We start from the raw sequence: 24690 nt of genomic DNA, 5'->3' as shown, positions 1-24690 counted from the left end.
GTCACTTCCTTTCCTTAGAAATCTGAAAGCAGCACGGAAGCAAGCCTGGGACTAAATGAACATACTCCTAAGGCACTTAGGTGCACGCCTGGCACCTGGTTGGCAAATGCTCAGTAAATGTTAGCACTACTTAACAGTAAACATCAGTACCTTCTTTGATCAACAATCAGACACTCAACCATGAAAACAACTCTTTTCCACTTTAATCCAACATTTAAAAAGCTATCTAGACTAATGTTAGGGCCCACAATAGAGGCCCCAAGAGTACAGAAAACATGATCAGACTCCTACAACTCAATGTTTATTTCTGCTATTAGGGCTTTTTCCAGCAGTAGTTCCCCACTGTTTCCACCATCGTGGAGACAGAAATCGTCCTAAAAAACACATGACCAGAACCTAGGGTACAGTGGTACACCACCATTTGTTTCCTGGTTAAGAATCCAGTTCAGCCAGCTGTGGCCTTTATTGAAACCTTTTCCCTCTACCCCAATCTAGGGTTTGCCTTGGTATCTTGTCCACAAATTTGTAGCTGACCTATCACTTTTTCACCTACTCTAGCACTCAGCTCCCATCTCTGTTGTAAGAAAGCAATTGCAGACATGACATTCTGCACACAACCAGGCCAGGCGACCTTCACATTGAAATGTGCTAATTTTAAGCCATAACATACATAATTATTACTGAAGCATTACTTATACAAGGGTTTCATTCATCTAAGAAGACGTTGCATTTTTTTTGAATTTTGAACATGACCAATCAATTTCCTTTAATATAAAATTCTATAAAACAGGTCACTGAACTAAAAAAATCACATTTTTTCATATGTCAGTTCATGGCCACACACAGTACAAGTCTTGCGGTACATGTCATCTTCTAGGTTTTCTTCTGGTCCATACTCATGTTGATGAACAATCGTCTCCCTTTTCCACACGCTGCTTCTTACTGCTCGCCGCAATTCTGAGAAAAAAATTTTAAAGTCATCTTTTCAGTGGTGCTATTCAGCTGAATCCAAAAATCCAAATCCATCAAGCTTTCAGCAATGTGCGTGTGTGTGTCTGTGTATTTAAACCATATATAGTTTACCTTAATTTTACAACAAAGTTGATTATACAAACTTGGCAAACTTACTTTCTTACCTCACTAGTTTGGCCTGTGAATCAAGTTTTCACTGGAGCAGTGTGAAACGAGATTCAGAAATGGTTATGTGGGTTGGTGGTATGCAAAACAGAACCATATTCAGAAGTGAGTTGAGTAACAAGATAGGACACATTCAGGTATGTTTGACTTCAGATAACAGAATGCCATAGTAGGAAAATGAGTCAGCTGAAATATAAAGTATTTTTAAGTTCTTGTCAGGAGCTACGTCAATAAGCATCAAGTCAAGGTTTGCCAGAAAACTAGAAAGTAGAGAACTCTACCACTATGCTGGTATGTTTTCATCTTAGAAAAACTGCTTGTGCAATAAGACCTCAAGTCTATTGAAGTTCTTATAAGAGGACTAAAAATAAGAATCACAGAATATTAAGAGCTGGAAAGAACCATAGAGTTTTGATTTTACTTTAATTTGCAGGTTGAGAAACTAAGCAAAGATAACTGTGAAGCCAGGACACTGGTCATATTCTAATGTTTGGAGGTTTTTCTGCTACTTCCTGTCAAAATCATTTTACAAAGAAAATTATATTGGGTTCTTTGAAAGCAACCAAGTAAATCATATTTTAGCAACACTTTACATTTCTGTTCTCACCAGTGATCCACACAGTTCATCATTGTCTTTGACAGTGGCATTACCTAAGGGAGAGTATGATAGCTGTCTTGTATAATCGCAGCTATAAAAATCAACATACACCAAGTAATCACATATTTTCCCTAATCCATTTTAGATCTATAAGTAGTATCAAAATACTACTTGAATCTTATTTTCAGCTTTTATGTCATGAAGATGAAAACACAGGGCTATGTGTAAGGCAGTGTTCTTACCACTTTAAATACATTTAATCCTCACAACCCTTTAAGCTAAGTAGAATTATTCCAATTTTACAGATGAGAAAACCAAGGCACAGAGAAGTTATAAGTTGCCCAAGTTTGTATAGTTGATGGATACTTCTAGCATGAAAAGTACTTTGACATTATTTCAGTGCACATACCTCTAGATAGTTTTTGGTCTGGAAGAAAAAAATGTTCATCTAAACTCTTCATTTCTTTCAGTATCCTCTCATATTCTGAAGACCTTGGTTTTTCTAGATATAGATCTGGAATGCCCCCCTTCCTTTAAATTTTACCTTAGGATATCTTCTAAATAAAAAATGATATGCTAACCAGAACTCCACAGATGCCCCCTGGTTTCAGATAATGTAAGGAAGATGTTGCCTACTTGAATTCTAATACCTGCTTTTCAACTTGGTTCTCATGTAAGACATCTGGCCACCTTATCCCACTGAAAATCCTACAAAATTTTACTGTGGCGCAATCATGCTAAACTAACTTTTCTGCCTAATTTGAATATTATGTGTACTTAAAAAGAGGTACCAAAGAAAACTTTTCTGAATACTAAAAAAAAAATACTTGTAGTAAAACTCTTTCTAGCCATAATTGAACCTAAGGTTTTACACTGACTTTGACTTTTTCTCCCCACTCTTCAGCTAGTGTGTCAGGCTTAATGGTAAGAATAAACCCACATCTTTAATTTATTTACTAGACATTCCTGGAAAAACTTGTGCCAGAAAGGAAGTATTCTGGGCCAGGTGCAATGGTTCATGCCTGTAATCCCAGCACTTTGGGAGGATTATCTGAGCCTGGGAGTTCAAGACCAGCCTGGGCAACATAGTGAAACCCCCATCTCTTAAAAAAAAATAAAATAAAAAATTTTAAAAAATGTTTTTAATTAGCTAGCCATGGTGGCATGTGTCTGTAGTCCCAGCTACTTGGGAAGCTGAGGTGGGAGGATCACTTAAGCCAAGGAGTTTGAGCCTGCAGTGAGCCATGATTGCACCACTGCACTCCAGCCTAGGTGACAGAGCGAGACCCTGTCTCAAAGGAAAAAACAACAGAACATAAGGAAGTATTTTAAAATAGATAGATTTGGAGTTTTTTTCACCCTTCTTTCCCTTTCTGAACAATCCAGTCCTATGGAGCAAGTAAGCATCCACAGCAGGGTGAGAGAGCCCAAGAAAAAGAGGGCTCCCTCCAGAAGAGGAGGCAGCAAGAGTAATGGGAATTAGTCACACAAATGGCTTTGATCAAGTTACTATATTAAGGATCACGGGAGCCACCAGGTTTCTCATCATCCAAAAAGCCCGTATAAGTAAAACTAAAATGAACCATGAAATTTTAGAACTGGATGTATCAGTGTGTAAACTCAAGGTTTACATACATTTATAGACAGAGACATAGAAATACAGGTACACATGTGTTGTGCTAGAAAGCAGGAGTGCTCAAGAAATGATGACATAAGGCCGGGCATGGTGGCTCACACCTATAATCCTAGCACTTTGGGAGGCCAAGGCAGGTGGATCAACTTGAGGTCAGGAGTTCGAGACCAGCTTGGCCAGTATGGTGAAACCCCCATCTCTACTGAAAACACAAAAATTAGCTGGACATGGTGGCACATGCCTGTAATCTCAGCTACTTGGGAGGCTGAGACAGGAGAATAATATGAACCCAGGAGGCGAAGGTTGCAGTGAGCTGAGATTGCGCCACTGCACTCTAGCCAGGGTGACAGAGCAAGACTAGGTCTCAAAAGTAAACAAGTAAATAAAAATAAAAAAGGAAATGACATGTCAAAAGATACAAAAGCTAGTCACTAGGCCAAATCAGACCATTTGAGCAACAAAGTAAGGACAGAAAGAACCAAAGCCACTGGAGAAAAACAAATTAATGAATTCATACCAATAAGTAAATGGGGCAAAGGATGTTACAGAATGCTGACTGCCGACTGCTTAAATGCAGAAGGAATGCTGGAATTAGAAAGACTGGTTCTAGCAGGAACCATCAATGGATGGATACTAAATCTAGGGGGATACAATTTCTTTTTGCTTATCAAATCAAAAATCAGAATTACCACTGAGGGCTGACAGACATCAGTGCCTCCAGATATGAGGCCCTGAGAAAAGCACATCACTTACATACTGTCCCTGGCCTGAAATGCATACCCTACATCCAGCCAGCAGGACACACCAGAAACTGCCCCAAGTGAGAAGCATGTTTTGAAAGGGCAGAGGAAGCAGACTTTTCTTCAAAAATGTCAATGTCATAAAAAATAAGAGCTGTGTAAATATCCCAGAAAAGTTTAGAAAGACTTGGTACCTAAAGCCAATACCCAATCCCAGACTAGATTCTGTTCTAGAAAGGAATCACTAAAAAGAGTATTAGATCAACTAACAAAACTAGAATATGGAGGGCAGATTAGACATAAATACTAAATCAATGTTACATTTACTCGAGTTAACAATATACTTTGGTTGTGTAACAAAATACATCCCTATTAGGAAATATACACTGTAATATTTATGGGTAAAGGGTGGTAATGTATACAACTTAAGTCTTAAATGGTTCAGAAAAAAATAAATTGTGTGTATAGAAAGAGCATGCAAATGATGCAAATAGCATAAAGTGTTAACAGTAGGTAATCTGGATAAAGGATATATGAGTGGCCCTTTGTATTATTATCCTTGCAAGTTTTTATAAGTTTGAAATTATTTCCAAACAAAATAGTTTAAAAAGACAGGAGCTAGTTTGAAGGGGATTCTACTGGACAAATTTTGGACAATTTCAACACCAAAATGAATCATGACCGGAATGGACTATAATACATTGACTTCAGAATAAGAAACAATGAGTCCAGCTGATGCTTAAAAAAAAAAAAAAAAAAGTTTTTAAAAGGAGAAAAGCTCCTCTTTCCAAAAGCCAAATAACAATTACAGAAAGTGACAGAAATAGAAAATCACCATTTATATCCACCACAATAATAACTACAGTAAGACTCAGCCCTGTGTACTAAATAAAACCACTGAGTGAAAGGTAAGGAATGAGATATTCACACAGTATTAGATTTCTCACTAATTACAAAGGATAAAGGGTACCTTTACAATGGACAAACCTGGCAGACACCACCTTAACTAAGCAGTCAAACTACCACTCCCTTAAAAGAACTGGTACCATGTGTCTACTGATAAATGCTCAAACACATCAGCTTGAAAGTATTCCCACCAAAAACATTCGACCTGAGTCTAACTGTGAGGAAACAAGCAGCTAATAAATCTGAATGGAGGGACACACTGAATAGCAGCTGGCCTGGGCACTGCAAAATGTCAACGTCATGAAAGACAAAAAAGGCTGAGAGACTAGTTTAAAAGCAACTATCACTATACATCATCCTTGAATAGCACCTGGATCCAACAAAAAGCTGTAAAGGACACCAAAATAACGGGAATATTAAATTATACACAAGACAGCAGCATTATATTAATGCTAAATTTCTTGAGTATGATCATTGTTCTTTAGCTATGTAGAAGAACACCATTGTTTTTTGTTTTGTTTTGTTTTGTTTTTTGTTTTTTTGAGACAGAGTTTCACTCTTTTTGCCCAGGCTGGAGTGCAATGGCACAATCTCAGCTCACTGCAACCTCCACTTCCTGGGTTCAAGCAATTCTCTTGCCTCAGCCTCCTGAGTAGCTGGGACTACAGGTGCCCGCTACCATGCCCAGCTAATTTTTGTATTTTTAGTAGAGACAAGGTTTCACCATGTTGGCCAGGCTGGTCTCAAACTCCTAGCCTCAGGTGATCTGCCCGCCTCGGCTTCCCAAAGTGTTGGGATTACAGGCGTGAGCCACTGCTCCCGGCCGAATGCCATTGTTTTGAGGAAAAACATGCTGAAGTATTTGTAAGAATCACAATGTCTGCAAGTAACATAAATGGCTTGGCAAAATATGTGTGTGTGGAAGAAAAAGTAAATATGGCAAATGTCAACATCAGGTAAATAAATTTAAGATTAATACTTTCTTCACACTACATTTAACAACTTAAAACTTAGGAAAGCAGAAATCAACTACCTACTGCTGAGAATGGGAAGGAGGTAGTTGTAAAAACAAGATAAGGCTTTAGGAGAGTGAAAAAAGATCTGTAGGTCTGAAACCGACTGGGGGAGCCAAGGAAACCTGGCGTGGGTGCAGGTCCTACGCAGTGCTGAAGGCCTAATTGAAGCTGGAGACAAAATAGTGGTTTACCATGTGCCAGCCTCCTAGTTCCACTGGCCTAGAATTTCACAATTCTGGAAGCTATTAACTAAGGACTGCCTTTTGTGGAAATTTATAACAATTTTCATGGTAATCAGTCTTGTTACTGATATATTCAGGGACCGCTTATACATTTTACACAAAAAAATTTTCTCCTAAATCCTTTTTTAAATGAAAATGTTATTTTATACCAATCTAAAACTTGCATTCAGTTTAACATCTTGGTTTTGCAAAAGAGGTGGTCTGTATTCAAGGAAACCCAATGCTGCTTCTGAGGTCAACTTATAAGACAACTAACTGAGACAGACAAGATACTTCTAAATGCTTCATGGTAGAGCAGGAAGTATTGACTCATGGTGCCCCTTGTTAACAGGAGGAAAAAAAATTACAAGGAAAAGACACAAAGACAATATGATGCTTTGGTCTTATTTAGTCCTCCATAAACTAAAGCAGAGTAACAGAGAATTGAGTCTCCCAAACTCTCTTGAGAGATGACTCCAAAGACTCCTAAATATAACCACAGACCCACAATGTACAATGTTCACAAACTTGGGCCCCATAAGAGATTTCTTACCTACCTCTTTTGGGAGGAAAGTCCATAGTAATAAAAAATGAAAATGAATTTATTTTCCTTTTTTTAGAAGGGTAACCTCTACCAGTACTGAATAAGAGAAAGCTGGTGTAACTAAAGAAAAGCCTTATCTCTACCTTATTTATAGAGTAGACATGCAAACCCAAAAGGTTCTCTACATTTGAACCAAGTGAACGTTCCCATCTAATACTAAGGCCAGTGCATCCTGAAGTTTTGAAATCAAAACTGATTTCTATAATCTATAACTGATTAATGTATAACGGTCCTTTCACACGCCTTAAGATGCCTGTTCACTACTTTATCCTTCAAGGCTCTCCTTGCTCCTGGAAGAGAGGAAGGACTGGTGGAGGGCACTGAAATGGCCAAATTCAAAAGAACTCTTTCCAAATACTCTCAACCGGTCCTTTGAATATTTTGATACAGAGTTTTGATACCAGTTAAAAAACTGAACAGCAGTTTCTGCCTTCTTGTATCTAAAATCCGTAAAAATTTGAATTCACTAACAAGAAAACACTTTGTCTTTCACCCTATTTTTATATATCTCTATAGATATAGATCTATAGAGATATATACACACCTTATACTATTTAAACTATAAAATTATTTTTGGTAGTAAGATCAATTCTCAAATTGCTAAAGTAGAAGATCATATTCTCAAAGCAGGTAAATATAATCTCTTACCTTCCCATAAAGAAGTAAACTGTGTCAGCTTCTTTGTGGATCAAAATCAGAAGACCAAGAGGAACCAGGTTCCAATTTCTTTTCAACTAAAATACTTTTAGACTTGCTTTTATTCCTCTCTGTTCTGAGCCTCTGAGAAAACTGTACAGTAAGCTCCTTGTGTCTACTCTCTACAGTGTCTACTCCAATCTCAGCCCTTTGTGGCCTATTCAGGAAGGCGGGAACAACCTCTAAAGTAAATCAACAAGAAGCCATAATTAAAGAAGGCATCACACTGACCTCTCTGCACATTAAACACCAGAAGACAGTGGAGTAATGTTACAGAACTTAGGTATTCATATGCACAAAAGCAGAAAAACATTTCTATTTGCAAAGACTTGGAAAATATATGACTCATGTAACCACTTTGGAAAATTTCCTCAAAAGACATGCTTCATTCAAATAAAAAGCGAACTGGAAAAGAAACCAGACCCAAGAGGTGTAACTCTATGAAAAACTTCAGGGCAAGTTCAAACTCTTCAAAAATGAGGACAATTAACAATGAACTTATCTGGTGATTAACAGCACCAATTTAATGTAATGAGAAAAAAAGCCAATTACATTAAAGTTTATATTTCTTTAAAAAGTAATACCAATGAAAACTAAACCTTTTTGAAGAGTTCTGTTCATCCTAATAATATATATGCCACAGAGGATTTTTATTAAAAAAGCATGTGATGAAATGGATGCCATCGTCTTTCATTCAGTTTGTCAAATTACAGGAATTTGTTACCATTAGATGACACTGTGACCAAACTACAGAATTAGTATCTAAGAAAGTACAGACAGCCCTCGTTTCAAAAAATATTTTATCACCTTGCAGATACAGGTTTTTAATTAATACTTAGTATTTTATCCATATATTATTATCTGCACCAAAATACCACCTGGAAATGGTTTAAGGAGGCAGCAGAGAGGTAAGAGTTGAGGTGATTTCAGGTAGCTGGAGTTAAAAAATCCTAGGCTAGTATATAACTAATCTATAACTCTGTCCTCTCTTTCACACCTCTTAAAATGCCTTTTCACTACTTTATCTTTCAAGATTCTCCTTGCTACTGGAACAGAGGAAGGACTGGTGTAAAGCATTGAAAAGATTAAAGGGCCAAATTTAAGAACCATTTCCAAATCCTCTCAATACAGCAGTGGCTAATTCTAGGGAGGTCTTTAATGAAATGTTCTTAGGTGACACAACTTATTACAGGAAACCTCTCTACAAAGCCATGAATGTGTGCTTTACCTTGTGATTCAGGAATTGCTAAGTAACTATATAAAAAGATGTGTATACGGATGTTGATCAAGGAGTTGGTGGCTTAACTTCGTGTCAAATAGTGCTTCCATTTTTATTTTTAAAAAATTTTAAGGATCTTAGGATAGAAAAGAACAGGAAGAGCAAAAATTAAAACGTCGCTGATGATTGTCTCTGAGTAGGAAAATCAATGCGATAAGAGCTCTTTGTAATTCTCTAACTTTTCCGCACTGTAATTGAATTACACTTGTAACAACAAAGGAAAAACAAATCCTCACAATAAGAAGAATTACAACAACTTGTGTTCCTCACGAGGAAGGCTTACGTTCAATTTTAGGTTTTGCTTTTTTGTTTTTAAGACATCTGATCTTATTCACTCTCCAAAACCACTTATGAATCCAATCCAAACCACTCCAAAGCCAATTATGAAAAACAAAAGCAAAATTATATGGATAGGATATTCATTTTCAATGAATTAATTTAGTATATATATAAAACCCAATATACACATAAAGTATGTGTTATCTCTACACAGTGTACACTACAATGGGCCTCTGCAAAATTACTGCATGAAGAATATGGATGTTTCCTTTTTTAAGGCTCTTTCAGGGATTCTGTGATAGAGCAGAAAGTGACCTCTGTGCTCCTGCAGCACCGCTCGCTCATCACTATCATGGTACCTAGCACACCGGTACGATTTTAAGTTTCTCTCCTGACAAATTCTGACTCCAGAATTTATGTTAGCACAGTGCCTTGCACATAATTGACACTTAGTAAACATTGGATGCATTGATGGATGGATGGATGAAAAGACAGACAGACTTAACAGACATACATACCTGGATGGATAACAGGGACAAATTAATGCATAGATAGATGGACAAGGGAATGTATGCAAACACAGATGCATGGATAGAGAAATGACTACTTCATGGAGACTTTCAGTCAAAAAAGCCTGCTTCCAGTCCCATCTCTGCCAGTAACTATCTATGTAACAAGTCACTCCACCTTTCTGGGTCTTTTGGTCATATATAAAATAAAAGTTCCTTCTAGCTGCTGAATTAGATGACTAAGACTTAGGGCATGGCTTTTCATTTTAAGCAATTACAGGAAATTGTTGGTGGGTGTGTTTTTTTATAACACTATTGATTATACTTAAGATTTAATTGATGCCAAATGCTTGACCAGTGATACCACTCCCAATCCTCACATTGTTCCTATATAAAAACATGATTCACTTTAAGATGATGATGTACATGTTTTTCAGAAATGTACTGTGAGGTTTGAGCTGAGTGCCTTGAAGACCAACATACTGAGGCAAACCTTAAGTCATTTTTTTTCAACCTCTGAAAAACACATTCCAATCTATTGGTGACATTAAACAGGAAGAATCTAGCTAAAGGCTTTTTGCAAAATGGCAAAACACAATCCTTCATGATATAAAATGTGGCCACCTACCTTTTACTTTTTTATCAAATTTCTTCTGTTTCATTTTTTCTCGGTTTTCCTGTCGGACTTCCTTTGCTTCTTCTAATGCTTCTTGACTACCCCAAACTTCAAGAGACCTCTTCACAATCTACAACACAAAATCCATATTTAAATAAGTTGTGATTCGGACTTGCAAAATATTATAAAGTTACAACTGTAAAATCCACAGGTACCAAAGAATATCTAACTCAAGTATAAATTTATAAATACTTATGAGAAATGTAAAGATTCTAAATATTAATGATCAGAAACAACTCTAATAAAACATCTATCTAAACCTATGAAACTGTCAGTAAACGTATGCTGAATTAGATTATAAATAGAAAAGTTGTCCTCTGACTGTATCGTCACAGGAATCAAAAGTACATGTGGTCAGTGAGTTTGATCAACTGTAGCGGACTCACCAAAGAAACAGTTTGTTGACAGATTAGCCACATCAGACCTAAATATGAGGTCATCTCCAAAAATCTCCAACCGCAGGAAATTACCAATTACTACTACTCATCTCCTTCAAGAGCAGTAACTGTTTCTATCGACCTGACTTCTAATCTGCAGGATATATATACTTTTTAAATTTTGGTACCAAAATGATGTAAAAAGTCTTCATTCTACTTTTAAAACTTTACATTACATACCTTTACTCTTTATAGTATTTACTTACATTTTAAGAGAATTTACCACTAAGGATTATGCTCAGGATACCTCTCACAATATGTTAAAGGACCATAATATTAATCAGTGTAGCCAAACTCAAATTTAACATAATCAAGTGATATACTTGTTTTTCATATATTCTGGGACATCACGTTTTCCACAATTTAACATCCCTGAAAATGCTGCATCACCAGTGCACTTAATGGTACTTTAACAACTCTGAGTCAAAAAGTGGTGAAGAACTGGACTTTGAATGGAAAGTTTAGGAATACCTTCATAAGTCTTCTGCACTTGCATTTTCCCTTTTATGTATGCAAAAGTTGTGATATATAACAAAAAACTGTAATAAAGTCTAATGGCACTATTTCACCGAGTATAAAATAAAAGCATCAAGTGATAAGAAAGTGTATACTGATTTAATTAGCGGCATTTAAAAATATTTAATAGTACATAAAACAATAGTGAATTTTCTAATCAACAGACTTGTATTAGTATTTAATGAAATTTAGTACATGTTTTGTTTTACAATATGGCTTCTTAATTTTATTTGGTGATATGGGATTTTCTAATATAGTATATATTCAAAACTGTGCTCTAAAGCAATGCTTCCCAATATTTTAAGCTAACAGCACAAAAAGAATATTACAATATTTGTACCACTCTGAGGTAAATACAAGAGACTGCTTGTGACTCAAAGAAACTGGCCTGGGCACTAGCAGTCCTAGCCACTAAGTGGATCACCATCTTGGCACGGCTGTACCCCATCTGCAGCAAGTGGAGCTAAGAAGACCTGCTCTGAGATTATAGAGCTATATGGACACTCACTAGCATTCCAGATGGGTAGAGTTAGATTTTAGGTATTTCTGAAATTTTTCTTTTTTTTAATATTTCTTTTTTGGTGGGAGATGGAGGTGAAAGAGGGTAAGGAAATGGGGCCTGACTCCCATTCCAACCTTTTTTAGTTTCCAAATTGTACTCTTAACATCACCCCATAGCAACATGTTTGTTTCAAAGTGCCATATTAGAAGCAAAATGAGGTCAGGCATGGTGGCTCATGCCTGTAATCCCAGCACTTTGGGAGGCCAAAGCAGGAGGATCACTTGAGCCCTGGAGTTCGAGATCAGCCTGGGCAATATGGCAAAACCCCATCTCTACAAAAAATACAAAAAACTAGCCAGGTGCTACTCAGAAGGCTAAGATGGAAGGATTACCTGAGCCCAGGAGGTCAAGGCTGCAGTGAACCATGATCTCACCACTGCACTCCAGCCTGAGTGACAGAGTGAGACCTTACCGTATTTAAAAAAAAAAAAGCAAAATGAGAAAACATGTTATTAAATGTCATTATACATGACTGTGATGCATATGCAAAACTAGGGAAAAGAGTTTTTTCACACTCTGTAAGCAAAAACCAAGCTAATTATGACTAGTTTGTTATTAAGACTTTACCAGAGTTAAACATAATAAATACAACTTATTAGAGACCTGTAACTTTAAGTAGAGTTTCATATCACCCCATTGTGAATGATGTGGATTCTTCTTCACAATAAATTTAAGAGGTGGCTCTCTTTTTTCTAAATCACAGTCTTTCAGAAGATATTCTTGTTTTGCCTCTGTTTTGGTTATAAGCTTATGTTTATCATCAGCATCTCTGAAAACAGATAAAGTCCATTATATAAATTAGTTATTTTAAATAAACTAAGTTTGCAAATGGCCCAGCAACTTAGGGGCACACACAGCAAAAAGGACATATAAAATACTTTTTCCTGCAACTCTCATGGTTAAATTAGCAACATAAGAATTCTAACGGAAAAATACTTTATCTTTTACTTATTCTGATAAGTTACATTATCTAGAGAAAAAACATTCCTAGCAAAGGGAACAGCAAGGGCAAAGGCTCTAGGGCATGGGTGTATTTTGCAAAGAGAGCTTACAGCAAGAGGACCAGTGTAACTAGAAGACCTGCAGTAAGCGATGGTGAGGAGTGGTGGGAGATACAGTCAGAGACAATCAGGGCCTTGCAAGCAATGGTGAAGACGATGCTTAGAAACCACTAGAAAGTTTTGAGCAAAATACTATATGAAAAGGAGACCCTAGGGGTACAAAAGGGGTAGTGGGGGAGAGACCAGTTAGAACACTACGGCAGTGGTCCAGGCAAGAGCTGATGGTAGCCTAGACTAAGGCAGCAGTGGGAGAGGATGAGATGCCAATGGATTCAGGATATGGTTTGAACCTAAAGCCAAACAGGTTTGGAATTAATACACACAGGAGAGTGGAGACATAGCCAGTGAATGAAGCTGGCTTTACTGAAATGGTAAACACTAAAGAGCAGGTACAGGTCAGGGCGGGGAGAAATCAAAGGTTCAATCAGAGGATTCTATCACAAACACATAAAAGTTAAAACTGGGAAGAGCTGTATGAAAGCTAAATAATTCAGAAGTATAAACTAACAGGAGACATGTAGACTACATGGTACTAAAACTATCATCTTTGACGATGTTGAAAAAGAATGGAGGACTGTGTTCCTGATTATGATTAAACATAAAAGCGTAATGTTTCCAGACTTTTCAAGGTGTTGGCAGGACTGCGTTCCTTTCTGGAGGCACTAGGTAAGAATCTATCTCCTTGCCTTTTCTAGCTTCTAGAGGCCACCTGCATTCCTTAACCATGACTCCCTCCTTCCACTTTCACAGCCAGTGATGATGGCTTCTCACATTGCAGCACTCACTTCTTCATTAATCGCATGTCCCTCTGACTCTCAGCTTTCCTCTTCCACTTCTAAGAAAGCTCGTGTGCTTGTATTCGGTCTACCTGGATAGCCCAGGATAATCTCCCCATCTCGAGGTCTTTAACCTTAATCATATCTGCAAAGTCCCTTTGCTATGGTAAGGTAATATATTCACAACTTTCTTTAAACCAGTACAACAGTTGCTTCCATTTTCTCTTGGAAATAAAATTCTATGTAGTGTTTCAGTTCCCAAAAGCTATACTGGCTTTTAAGAATGATGACAATACTGTGGACCTTAACCACTGTGTCGGTGGGAAATGAGTTTGTAATCTGTAGTTCCAGCTGTGGTGCCGGAACATTCCCAGCCATATATCCGATCATGAGACCAGGGACCACACCTCCCTCTCTATCTACCCAGGACTCCGCTCAGCAACAAGCCAATCACGATGGCTCCCAATGTCTGCAGGGGGGACTCTAAAAGGTTGGGTCCTTCAGGTATGTGAGGAGTTGATTTAGGGCTGTAGGGACAAAGTAAGCACAGGGAGCAGGTAAGAGGGACAACTAAGATTCCAAGATAGTGCCTTCAAAGTGCAAAAGATACCAGCACAGCATCTGGCTGAGTCAACATTAGCGATAGAACCATGTGAAGTGAGAAAGGTTATTCTGGGTGATATAAAAAAAGGATAAAGTCTAGAAGAAAAAGAATGGAAGAATATGGCTTTTCCTCATCTATTCTCTTTATGAGGGTAGCAAAAGATGAATGAAAAAGGTATTCTGAGCTACAGTCCTCTCATTGAAGGCCCCAGTCCTCTGACCAAGATGTAACACACCCTGGAATAATGAAGAAATAGAGGGATCATTAGGGCTGGGTGAAGAGAAGGGTTAGGAGCCTGCTACTGAGAGATGTTAAAAAACAAAAACAAAAAAACTCAGGCCAGCAGAAAAAGAAAAGGAAATTTCTATGGCAGAACCATCGGCATCCTTCCTATTTTATGGGGTATATCACAAGCTTTAATAGACACAGATTTACTGTATTTGGCAAAATAGAAACCATAGAAATTTTAGGAAACGCCCAAAATAAAAATCATAATTACTAAGAAAATATCAAATCCAAACAGATATAACTTGTTTTGCCCTAAACCTACCCATAAACATTAGCAATTAAGAACATCATCTAAAATACGTACCTGCAGTTATCACAAGTTGGCAAATCAAAGTGGTTCATAAGATAAGAATCCATAAATTCTTTCCCACATTCTTCACATATTACATAATCAAATTCCATAACAGGTCCTAAGAAAAGGAAAATGAACTCTTTAAGTTTCCTTTTTTATGACGAGAACAATATATTTTCCTCTACTTTATTAGCTTATCAGCATGTATGTTATGCCTGACATAAATACATTCAAGTAAAAGACAAAATAGGACCTTGATTATGTTTATCTAAAAAAAAAAATAAAGAGGAAAAAAGAAAAGGAAGTAAGATAAAGAAAAAAAACCTAGCAATTCCCTAAGTATTTCTGAATCCCAGCCATGTGCAAGGTACCTGTATTAGTGCTACATTGCAGCTATAAGAAACTATCACAGACTAAGTGACTTAAAACAACACACATTTATTATCACACAGATCTCTAGTTTATTCTGACATGGGTCTCAGTAGGCTAAAATTAAGGTGTTGGCAGGGCTGTGTTCCTTTCTGGAGGCTCTAGGCAAGATCCATCTCCTTGCCTTTTCCAGCTTCTATAGGCTGCCTGCATTCCTTGACTCATGACCCCTTCCTCCATCTTCACAGTCAGCAATGGTGGCTTCTCATATGGCATCACTCACTTCTTCCATAATCACATGTCCCTCTGACTCTCGGCTTCCCTCTTCTACTTTTTTGTAGAAAAGGAGTCTTGCTCTGCCGCCCAGGCTGGAGTGCAGTGGCACGATCTCGGCTCAGTGCAACCTCCACCTCTCGGGTTCAAGCGATTCTCCTGCCTTAGCCTCCCAAGTAGCTAGGATTACAGGTGCACGCCACCATGCCCAGATAATTTTTGTTTTGTTTTTGTTTTGTTTTTTGAGATGGAATCTCGCTCTGTTGCCCAGGCTGTAGTACAGTGGCATGATCTTGGCTCACTGCAACCTCCACTTCCTGGGTTCAGGCGATTCTCCTGCCTCAGCCTCCCAAGTAGCTGGGATTACAGGCACGCACCACCACGCCGGGTTAATTTTTGTATTTTTAGTAGAGATAGGGTTTCACCATGTTGGCCAGGCTAGTCTGGATTTCCTGACCTTGTGATCCACCCACCTCAGCCTCCCAAAGTGCTGGAATTACAGGTGTGAGCCACTACACCCAGTCCTAATTTTTGTATTTTTAGTAGAGACAGAGTTTCACCATGTTGGCCAGGTTGGTCTCAAACTCTTGATCTCAGGTGATCTACCTACCCTGGCCTCCCAAAGTGCTGGGATTATAGGTGTGAGCCACCGTGCCCAGCCCCTCTTCCACTTTTAAGGAAACTTGTGTGCTTACATTGGGTCTACCTGGATAACCCAGGATATTCTCCCCATCTCAAGGTCTTTAACCTTAATCATGTCTGCAAAGTCCTTTTTGCTATGATAAGGATAATATATTCATAGGTTCCAGGGTGATTAAGGCATGGACATCTTTGGGGGCCATTATTTTGCCTACCACAGCACCGCTGAAAGTACAAAACAGATTAGTCCCAGAGCGGTAGGGCGAAAAGGGATCTGCTTACAGACAGGGCACCAACATTACACAGGAAAGAGCAATAAACAGCATGGTAACAGAAGAGAGACAACAACAGCATTCACTTCCAAATGGAAAAATTTTTTTCTCCCTCCATTCTACTCCCTACCAACAAAGCAAAAAGCTTCCTTATCTGTCTCACCTTCTGGATTATAAACTCCTTGAGAGGAGAGTCTGTATTCAGCCATGTATCCTCAACTCCCAGCACAGAAAAACCACTCTAGGTAAGATAAAGCTAGATTATTTAAGAACTTCAAATGCCTAGCTATGAAACTTAATCCTGTAAGAACTGTTTCTGCCAGCAATTTTACTAGTAAGGCTGGGCACAGTGGCTCACACCTATAATCCCAGCACTTTGGGAGGCCAAGGTAGGTGGATCACTTGAGTCCAGGAGTTCGAGACCAGCCTGGTAAACATGGCAAAACCCTGTCTCTACAAAAAAATACAAAAATTAGCCAGCTGTCAATTAGCTGGGCGTGGTAGCAGGCACCTGTAATCCCAGCTACTCTGGAGGCTGAGGCAGGAGAATCGCTTGTGCCCAGGAGGTGTAGGTTGCACCAAGCCAAGATTGTGCCACTGCACTCCAGCCTGGGCAATAAGAGTGAAACTCCGTCTCAAAAACAAAAACAAAAAAATTAGCCAGGCATGGTGGTGTGTGCCTGTAGTCCCAGCTACTTGGGAGGCTGAGGTAAGAGAATCACTTGAACACAGGTGGTAGAGGTTGCAGTAAGCCAAGATCACGCCACTGCATTCCAGGCTGGTGACAGAGCAAGACTCTCTCTCTCTCTCTCTCTATATATATATATACACACACACACACACATACACACACACACACAACCTACCTACATACATACATATATACACACACACACACACACACATACACATATATATGTAAATAAATAAATTTTACTAAGAAGTCTTTAGGCTGAATGCTCCAACTCTCAGAGCTGCCATAATTTCCAATGAGAAGAAAGAGGAGCTGTCGACTGGGCGCAGTGGCTCACGCCTGTAATCCCAGCACTTTGGGAGGCCGAGGAGGGTGGATCACCTGAGACTGGGTGCTTGAGACCAGCCTGACCAACACGGAGAAACCCCGTCTCTACTAAAAATACAAAATTAGTGGGGCCTGGTGGTGCATGCCTATAATCCCAGCTACTCGGGAGGCTGAGGCAGGAGAATTGCTTGAACCCAGGAGGCGGAGGTCGCAGTGAGCCGAGATCGCACCACTGCACTCCAGCCTGGGCAACGAGAGTGAAACTCCATCTTAAAGAAGAATAAAAAAAAAAAAGAAAAGGCGAATTGTCATTATGTCATTAATTGTTTGTTTCAAAATATTCCTATCACTGCCTTCCCTTACCTCCTTCGTTATAACACACTAATCTCCAAACTTTAAGAAAACAAACAAACAAAAAAATCATGCTTTTTTTGTAGAATATTAGAGGAGCATATCCATAGACAAAAGGAAAACTAAAAATTTTAGAACAAGGCTAGTGACAGCCAAAGTGGTCTATTTGAAAAATTTACCAGGATGCGTTAGAATGAAGAGAAAGTGTGTTAGAAATACCAATTAGGAAGCGATTACATAGCATTATTAATTAAAACGTTTAAAATGTGCAGTTTTCTAATTTAAAACATTCTTTATAATGGGAATTCCTAAATAAACACAATGATAATTTTCAAACTGTCACTCCCTTTTACATTTACCACTCAGAAACTGGCGGTCTACCATAAGCAAGAGTTGTGTAATTATTTCATTATGTATTACAATGTAATAATAATGGAAATAAAGTACACAGTAAAATGTAATGTGCTTGAATCATCCTGAAACCATCCCCGGCCACCCCCCAACCCCACCCCAGGTTTTGTCTTCCACAAAACCAGTCCCTGATGCAAATAAAAACAACTATTTTAATCCTTCGAGTCTCAGCTTCTGCAAACAACAGTATAGACACACACGGATTAGAGCAGGGCAACCACCTACATTGATGAATGCACAACACTTCTGTAGCTGCAACTCAAGACTGAAATAGGTTTTTGTTTTTTTTAAATCTGTTATATTGCATTGTTGGCTACTAAACTTATGAAAAAATAAAGTGTTTCTATCTTTTTCCCAAAGACTGTGAAAGTACCCTCACTGTGAAGATATGCATACACATAAGTGATTTACCAAAGCACTAACCTTAGATCATAGTTATATCCTTCTTTGTATGCTGGTCTACCTTATACTCTGTAAGTTACTTTCTTTCTCCACAGTTATCTCCTGGATGCTGGCGCCTCATTTCAGCCTATCAAGATAATTCTGAGTATTTATTCTACCAATCAATATACTGGCTAACCCTGCCTATTATAAAACAACAGAGAGCATCAACCCCTAAGCACATCAGCCACAAGTTAAATAATCATTTCCATATGCATGGCTGTTTCTTTGATTTTTTTTAATCTACTAGCAAAACTGCCAAACTTTATCACTTTTATAAAGATAATGTACTCACTAATTAAAGTAACTGCAGCATTATTTAGCATCAGTTTGCATAGAATTATGCATGTTACTCAAAATAACCAATCTAGATACTTATTTTTGAAAAACTCACTTTACCTGGTTGATGAACAACGTTTCCAATTTTATGTTCTTCTTCTTCTTCCTCTTCTAAAATGAAGCCTCCTCCTGTGTCAATTATCTTTGGGGCTGCTTTTACATTAGCCATGCCTACAAAAGTAAAAGCAGTCAACAATTGAAGTAGGTACGCCCGTCTGTTACCTTGTTCACAAAGAGAAAATTCCTCTGAATTCAATATATCTCACACAACACAAGGATGTCCACGATCACCACTTCTATTCAACATTATACTGAAGGCCCCAGCTAGTCCAACAGAGCAAGAAAACCAAAAAGGCATAAAGGATGAAAAGAAAGAAGTAAAACAGCATCTATTCACAGATGATGTCATTATGTGTGTAAAATATCCACAAGAATCTACAAGTAGAATTAAGAAATAACAACCTAGAAAGAGATGTGTGAAACCTCTGCCCTGAAAACTACAAAACACTAAGGGAAATCAAAGAAGACTTAAATAAATGGAGAAATATACTGTGTATGGATTGTAAGCCTCCATATCATGAAAACATCAATTCTTCACAAATTTATCTAAAGATTCAAGGTGATCTCAGCCAGAACTCCAGCAGTGGGGTGTGTTGTGTTGTATGTGTATGTGTGTGTGTGTGTGTATGTGTGCGCGCACGTGCGCGCGCGCACGTTCACCTGGAAATTTCCATTTCATATTTTGGGCCATGGTTGACTGTGGGTAACTAAAGCCACGGAAAGTAAAACCTTGGATAAGGGAGGACTAACGTATGCATATCTGACAAAGGACTCACATTCAGAATACATAATAAAATCCTCCAAGTCAGTAAAAGACAAATAACCCAACTTTTAAAAACAGGCAAAAGATCTGAATAGGCACTTAACAAATGAGGATATCCAAATGGCCAAAAAGCACATGAAAAGGTTCTCATTATCTCTAATAATTAGAAAAATACAAATTAAAACCATAATGAAGTATCATTAGACTCTCACCAGAATGTCTAAAATGAAAAAGACTGACAATACCAAGTGTGAGGATGTGGAGCAACCAGAACTGCCATACATTGCCGGTGAGAATGGAAACTGATATAATCACTGTTTGGCAATACCTACTAAAGCTGAGCATAACTACACCTCTCCTATGACCCAGCAATTCCATCTCCAGGCATATACACAAGAGAAGTGAGTATGTCCACTAAAGCACATAAACAGGAATGTGTACAGAGGTTTCAGTCCTAACAGCCCCAAAGTGGAAACAACCCAAATAGCCACCAAAAGGAAAACAGAAAAATTGCAGCATAATACAAAAGAATCTATACAACATCTAAATGCACAAACTACCAATGCATGCAACAAAATGCCTGAATCTCTCAGATACCATGTTGCGCAAAAAAAAGCCAGATACTGTACAGACTCAATGTACATGAATTTCGGAAACAGGTAATACCAATCAAATGGTCAGAAGAGTATTACTTCTGAGAGTAGAGAGTGGACACCGACTAGGAAGGCGCAACAGGAAAACTTCTCAGGTTCTGGAAGTGTACATATCTTGACCACTATGGTGTTTACACAAGCATTCACATAGGTAAAATTCAGATGAGTACATTTTACAGTATGTTACACCTCCATTTTTAAAAATAAGACAAATTTAGTAGGTTTTATTCTGCTAAAGTCACTCCCCTTCTCTGGCCTCAATTTCTCCCTCTATTAAATGAAAGGTTAGATTATAAGCTTGTTTCCACTGTTAATAGCAATTCTCACTATAACGCCTGTTCATTTCTCTGTACCCCTTCATTAGACTGAGTGCCTTTACCTGTATACTTCTGACAAACAGTAAACATTCCATGAGTACCGACTGGATGGATAGAAACGAATGAACCTACCAGAATATGTAATATAAATAGCAAAGTAAATGAATGGAATGACAGTAAGCACAATGAGAATTCAGAACAGGGAAAGCTGGAGTAGTGGAGCCCATGACTCCAGCAGGATCCTAAACAACGCTAACTCATGCCCAAAACAAAGCCCAATTTCTCTCTGCTGCTATGACTTGCTGTTTCCCCAGGACCTTAGCAACACTCTTCGTATTCTAAGCAAGTTTTTTCAGTCTCTTTCATGGCGTATGTCATGGCACACAAAGAAAAAGAAAATTGTATAGTACCTGGAAATAAAAGTATCACAAAGATAAAAAATCCCGGCACTTACCTAACTCTTGAAACATGGTGGGTTGTACTCAACGCTACAATACAGTTCAGTTCTTGGGGAACTGCCTAAGAAATCTTACAGAATGTTCATTCTACCTTGCTTTCCATGATCAAAAGTTTAATTTAATACCAGTTTTTGCTATTTTGCACCTTGTGTTCCACAGCCATGTAGTATAGATATGGAAACCTTTATGGAATCGTGCCTATGAATTAATCAGTGCAAATGAACTTTTTGTCCAATTCTAGTGTGCCTCAAGTTGAGAAAGGAATAAAAGGAAACCACCATAAAGCAGAAAGAATGAGACCAGTACCATCAAAAGTAGCTGGAATTTGCAGTTTCGGTGTTAGTACGAATATCAAGACATGCTGCCAGCTTCAGACTCTTCTCACTCTCACTACATCTGGCTGATAAAAAAGAGTAACAGATAATACAGCTGTAAACTGAGCTCGACACAGGACAGTACAGAGCTTTAGGAACACATGTACTTCATGTTATAGAGGTGGTCCTATATTTCAAGTACCCTGGAAAAAATTATTAGTTGGCCCCAGTGGCAAATTCCATAAAAGAATAATCTGCAATGAGAGATCAGTCCTTAATTTACTTCAATCAAAAAACATGTTTTGAGCATGTAGCTTTTGCCAATAAATCGTACAGGTCACATGTCCAAGAAACAGACTCATGGAATCTATGGATTAGAATCTTAAAGGTTTACTATCCAGTCCCTTCTTCTGATTGCTGAATCTCCTCTCCTCCACATAAGGGTTCTTCCAGTCTCTGTTTGAGCACTTCTAGTAACGGGTAGCTCATGAGAAGCAATCCATTAGACTTTTGGCAACTCCAATAGCTGAAAGTTCTCCCTAACAAACACCAAGATATAGGCTAGAATCAAGAACTAGTCTTAACTCCTCTTTCTGGGACAGCTGAGGCCCTGACACCTGGCAGTGGCTGGCACCTCCCAGCCGGGGCGGCTGCAGCCCTAAACGAAAAATCGAAGCTGAGCAGCCGAGGTGCAGCAAAGAAGGCCCGGGGGCCAGGAGGCCCAGGCGCGACCGCGGAACGCTCTGTGGTCGTGGACAGGACGCTCTGACAAGGCGGCTGGGCGGATTCCCTCTACGACTGGGGAAGAATCTGCGCACAGACGCCAGCGGAGTTGACGCGACCCCCGGGCCCCGGGACTCGGCTCGCACGAGCAAGTCTGGGGACCGGGGAGGCGGGGAGAGAGAAGGGGCAAGCGCCGCCGCGGCCCAAACCTCCAGTAGCCGCAGCCTCCGTCGCCGGGTAGGGCCGGGCAGCCAGCCGGGCCTGGCGCAGCATCAGTGCCCTCTGCCTCTTCCGCTCGACACTCGCCCGCACCGAGGCAGGCAGCTCCGCGGGTTGTTCTAAAGCCGCCGCCTCCGGCGAAGCCCCGTCGGCCGCCGCCATGTCCGACCTACTCCGAGGACCCAGCTCCCAGCCCCACGCACGCGCACTGCGCGCCCAGGCAAGCCGACCCCCCGGCACAGCCTCTGCATTCCCCGCACCCAGGGGCCTTTCGGAATGAGAACGCCTGCGCAGTTAAGGTCCTCGGCGTGGCCTGCAGGGGCGCTGGGCGGAGTCTGGGCATGCGCGGACACGGAGTACCCACCTACCTACCTGCTCACTTGTCATCTGGGAGAAGAGTCCCTGCTGAAATCATATGTCAGGACCTGGTCACCTTTAAAATAGGTCTCGCTTGGTGATTCAGAGTATAGGCTTTGGAGTCAGGCCTGGGTTAAGTCTGAACTCTTGACAGTTAAAGTCTGTGTGACCTTGGGCAAGTTATTTAACCAGAGTTCAGTTTCTTCAGTAGTAAAATGAGGATAATTATGGAACCATTTACTGGGAAGATTAGATTGCCAGGACAATACCGGGCACGTAGAAGACCTCAAAAAATAACAGTGAGTAGTAGTAGTGCCAGTCACAGAGCCCAACAGATGATAGTCCTGATTTCATGTTGGATACATGGCCTAGAGACAAAGCCTTAGACTTAAAATGAGAAGACCTGGGTCGAAACTCCCAGTTAACTTGCTGTGTGACCTCAGGCAAATGCAGCACTTGGTCCAGGGCTGATATGCATAAGGTTGGCTATCTTTTCCATGGAATATTCCTTCAATGAGGATGAGCTGCTGCTAGGTAGACAGTGGGTTTGGATCTGGGCCAAATATCCTGACTTCCCAAAAGTGTGGCTAGTGGAACAAAAGAAACACAGCAGGCTACCCCAAAAATGTATGCTTTCCCTTTGTTACAAATAATACTTATTTGAAACCAGAAAACATTAACTTCTAATTACTGCATGTACCATTTAGGACTGGCTTTTAGAAAGACAACCTGACACACTGATGTTTCCCACTAATATTCAATGGTTAACGTTTCAGAAACACAATTCAGTAGTTCTAGTTTATCGGTCATACATACATAAAGCTGCAAAACCTTGTATAAAGCAGTTACATGCTGAAATCTTCTGGTTGAATTGGAGATAGAAATCTCAAGCCATCCACATCTCCCTTCCCCTCAGATCCTTCTTTCTCCCTATCCATCGATCTTGCCCAGGTGAAAATATTTCAAATTCCATAACACCAAAAGCACAAACAGCAAAAGAAAAAAAAAACTGGACTTCATTAAAGTTAAAAACTAGGCTGGGCACAGTGGTTCACACCTGTATTCTCAACACTTTGGGAGGCCAAGGCAGGAGAATCACTTGTCATGAATTCAAGACAAGCTGAGGCAACATAGTGAGACCCCATCACTATTAAAAAAAATAATAGTTGGTAAGGTGCAGTGGCTCATGTCTGTAATCTCAGCACTTTGGGAGGCCAACACAGGAGGACTGCTTGAGCACAGGAGTTCAAGACCAGCCTGAGCAATGTAACAAGAACCCATCTCAGGAGGTCAAGGCTGCAGTGAGCTGTGTTGGCACCACTACCCTCCAGCCTGGGCAACATGGTAATATCCTGTCTCAAAAAAAAAATTAAAGTCATTGGCAAAGCCTGAGTCCTATCCTCTCACTCTCCTCCCTGGACAGCATAAGCTTCACCACTCACTCCACCTTCTTCACCAACTACCAGTCCCTGGGCTCTGTCCAGGCGCCCAGCTACAGTGCCTGGCTGGTCAGCAGCAAAGCCACTGTCTATGCAGGCGCAGAGGGCTCTGGTTCCCGGATCTCCGTGTCCCGCTCCACCAGCTTCCTGAGTGGCATGGGTTCCGAGGTCCTGGCCGCGGGGATGGTCAGGGGTCTGGCAGGAATGGGGTGGCATCTAGAACAAGAGGGAGACCACGCAAAGCCTGAACGACCACCTGGCCTCCTACCTGGACAGAGTGAGGAGCCTGAAGACCAAGAACCAGAAGTTGGAGAGCAAAATCCAGGAGCACCGGGTAGAAGAAGGGACCCCAGGTCAGAGACTAGAGCCATTACTTCAACACCATTGAGGGCCTGAGGGCTCAGATCTTCACAAATACTGTGGACAATGCCTGCTTTGTTC

General features: G+C 39.8%; 1 protein-coding gene across 4 annotated transcripts; it reads right to left on the bottom strand.

The window, feature by feature from the left end:
* Positions 1-189: 189 nt before the first annotated feature.
* On the bottom strand, positions 190-22739 carry XPA (XPA, DNA damage recognition and repair factor). Of its 4 annotated transcripts, XM_030920327.1 has the most exons (8): positions 22444-22581; positions 21504-21597; positions 19007-19117; positions 14843-14948; positions 12413-12578; positions 10247-10364; positions 7504-7733; positions 823-957 (listed from the first exon to the last, which is right to left on the bottom strand). In XM_030920327.1, exons 3-7 carry the CDS (start codon positions 19113-19115, stop codon positions 7528-7530), a joined length of 705 nt encoding a protein of 234 aa, XP_030776187.1. In that variant the 5' UTR covers positions 19116-19117; positions 21504-21597; positions 22444-22581; the 3' UTR covers positions 823-957; positions 7504-7527. The 4 variants fall into 4 exon arrangements, with proteins under 4 accessions (XP_010355943.1, XP_010355944.1, XP_030776187.1 ...); XM_010357641.2 differs by lacking the exon at positions 21504-21597 and having other exon boundaries at positions 190-957; positions 22444-22739; XM_030920326.1 differs by lacking the exons at positions 21504-21597; positions 22444-22581 and adding an exon at positions 21194-21487.
* Between the last annotated feature and the right edge of the window lie 1951 nt (positions 22740-24690).

The sequence above is a fragment of the Rhinopithecus roxellana genome, chromosome 16 (assembly GCF_007565055.1).
Source record: "Rhinopithecus roxellana isolate Shanxi Qingling chromosome 16, ASM756505v1, whole genome shotgun sequence".
In the NCBI taxonomy this organism is placed as follows: Eukaryota; Metazoa; Chordata; class Mammalia; order Primates; family Cercopithecidae; genus Rhinopithecus; species Rhinopithecus roxellana.
Note: the sequence above shows the minus strand (reverse complement) of the source record. Positions and strands in the feature narration are given on the sequence as shown.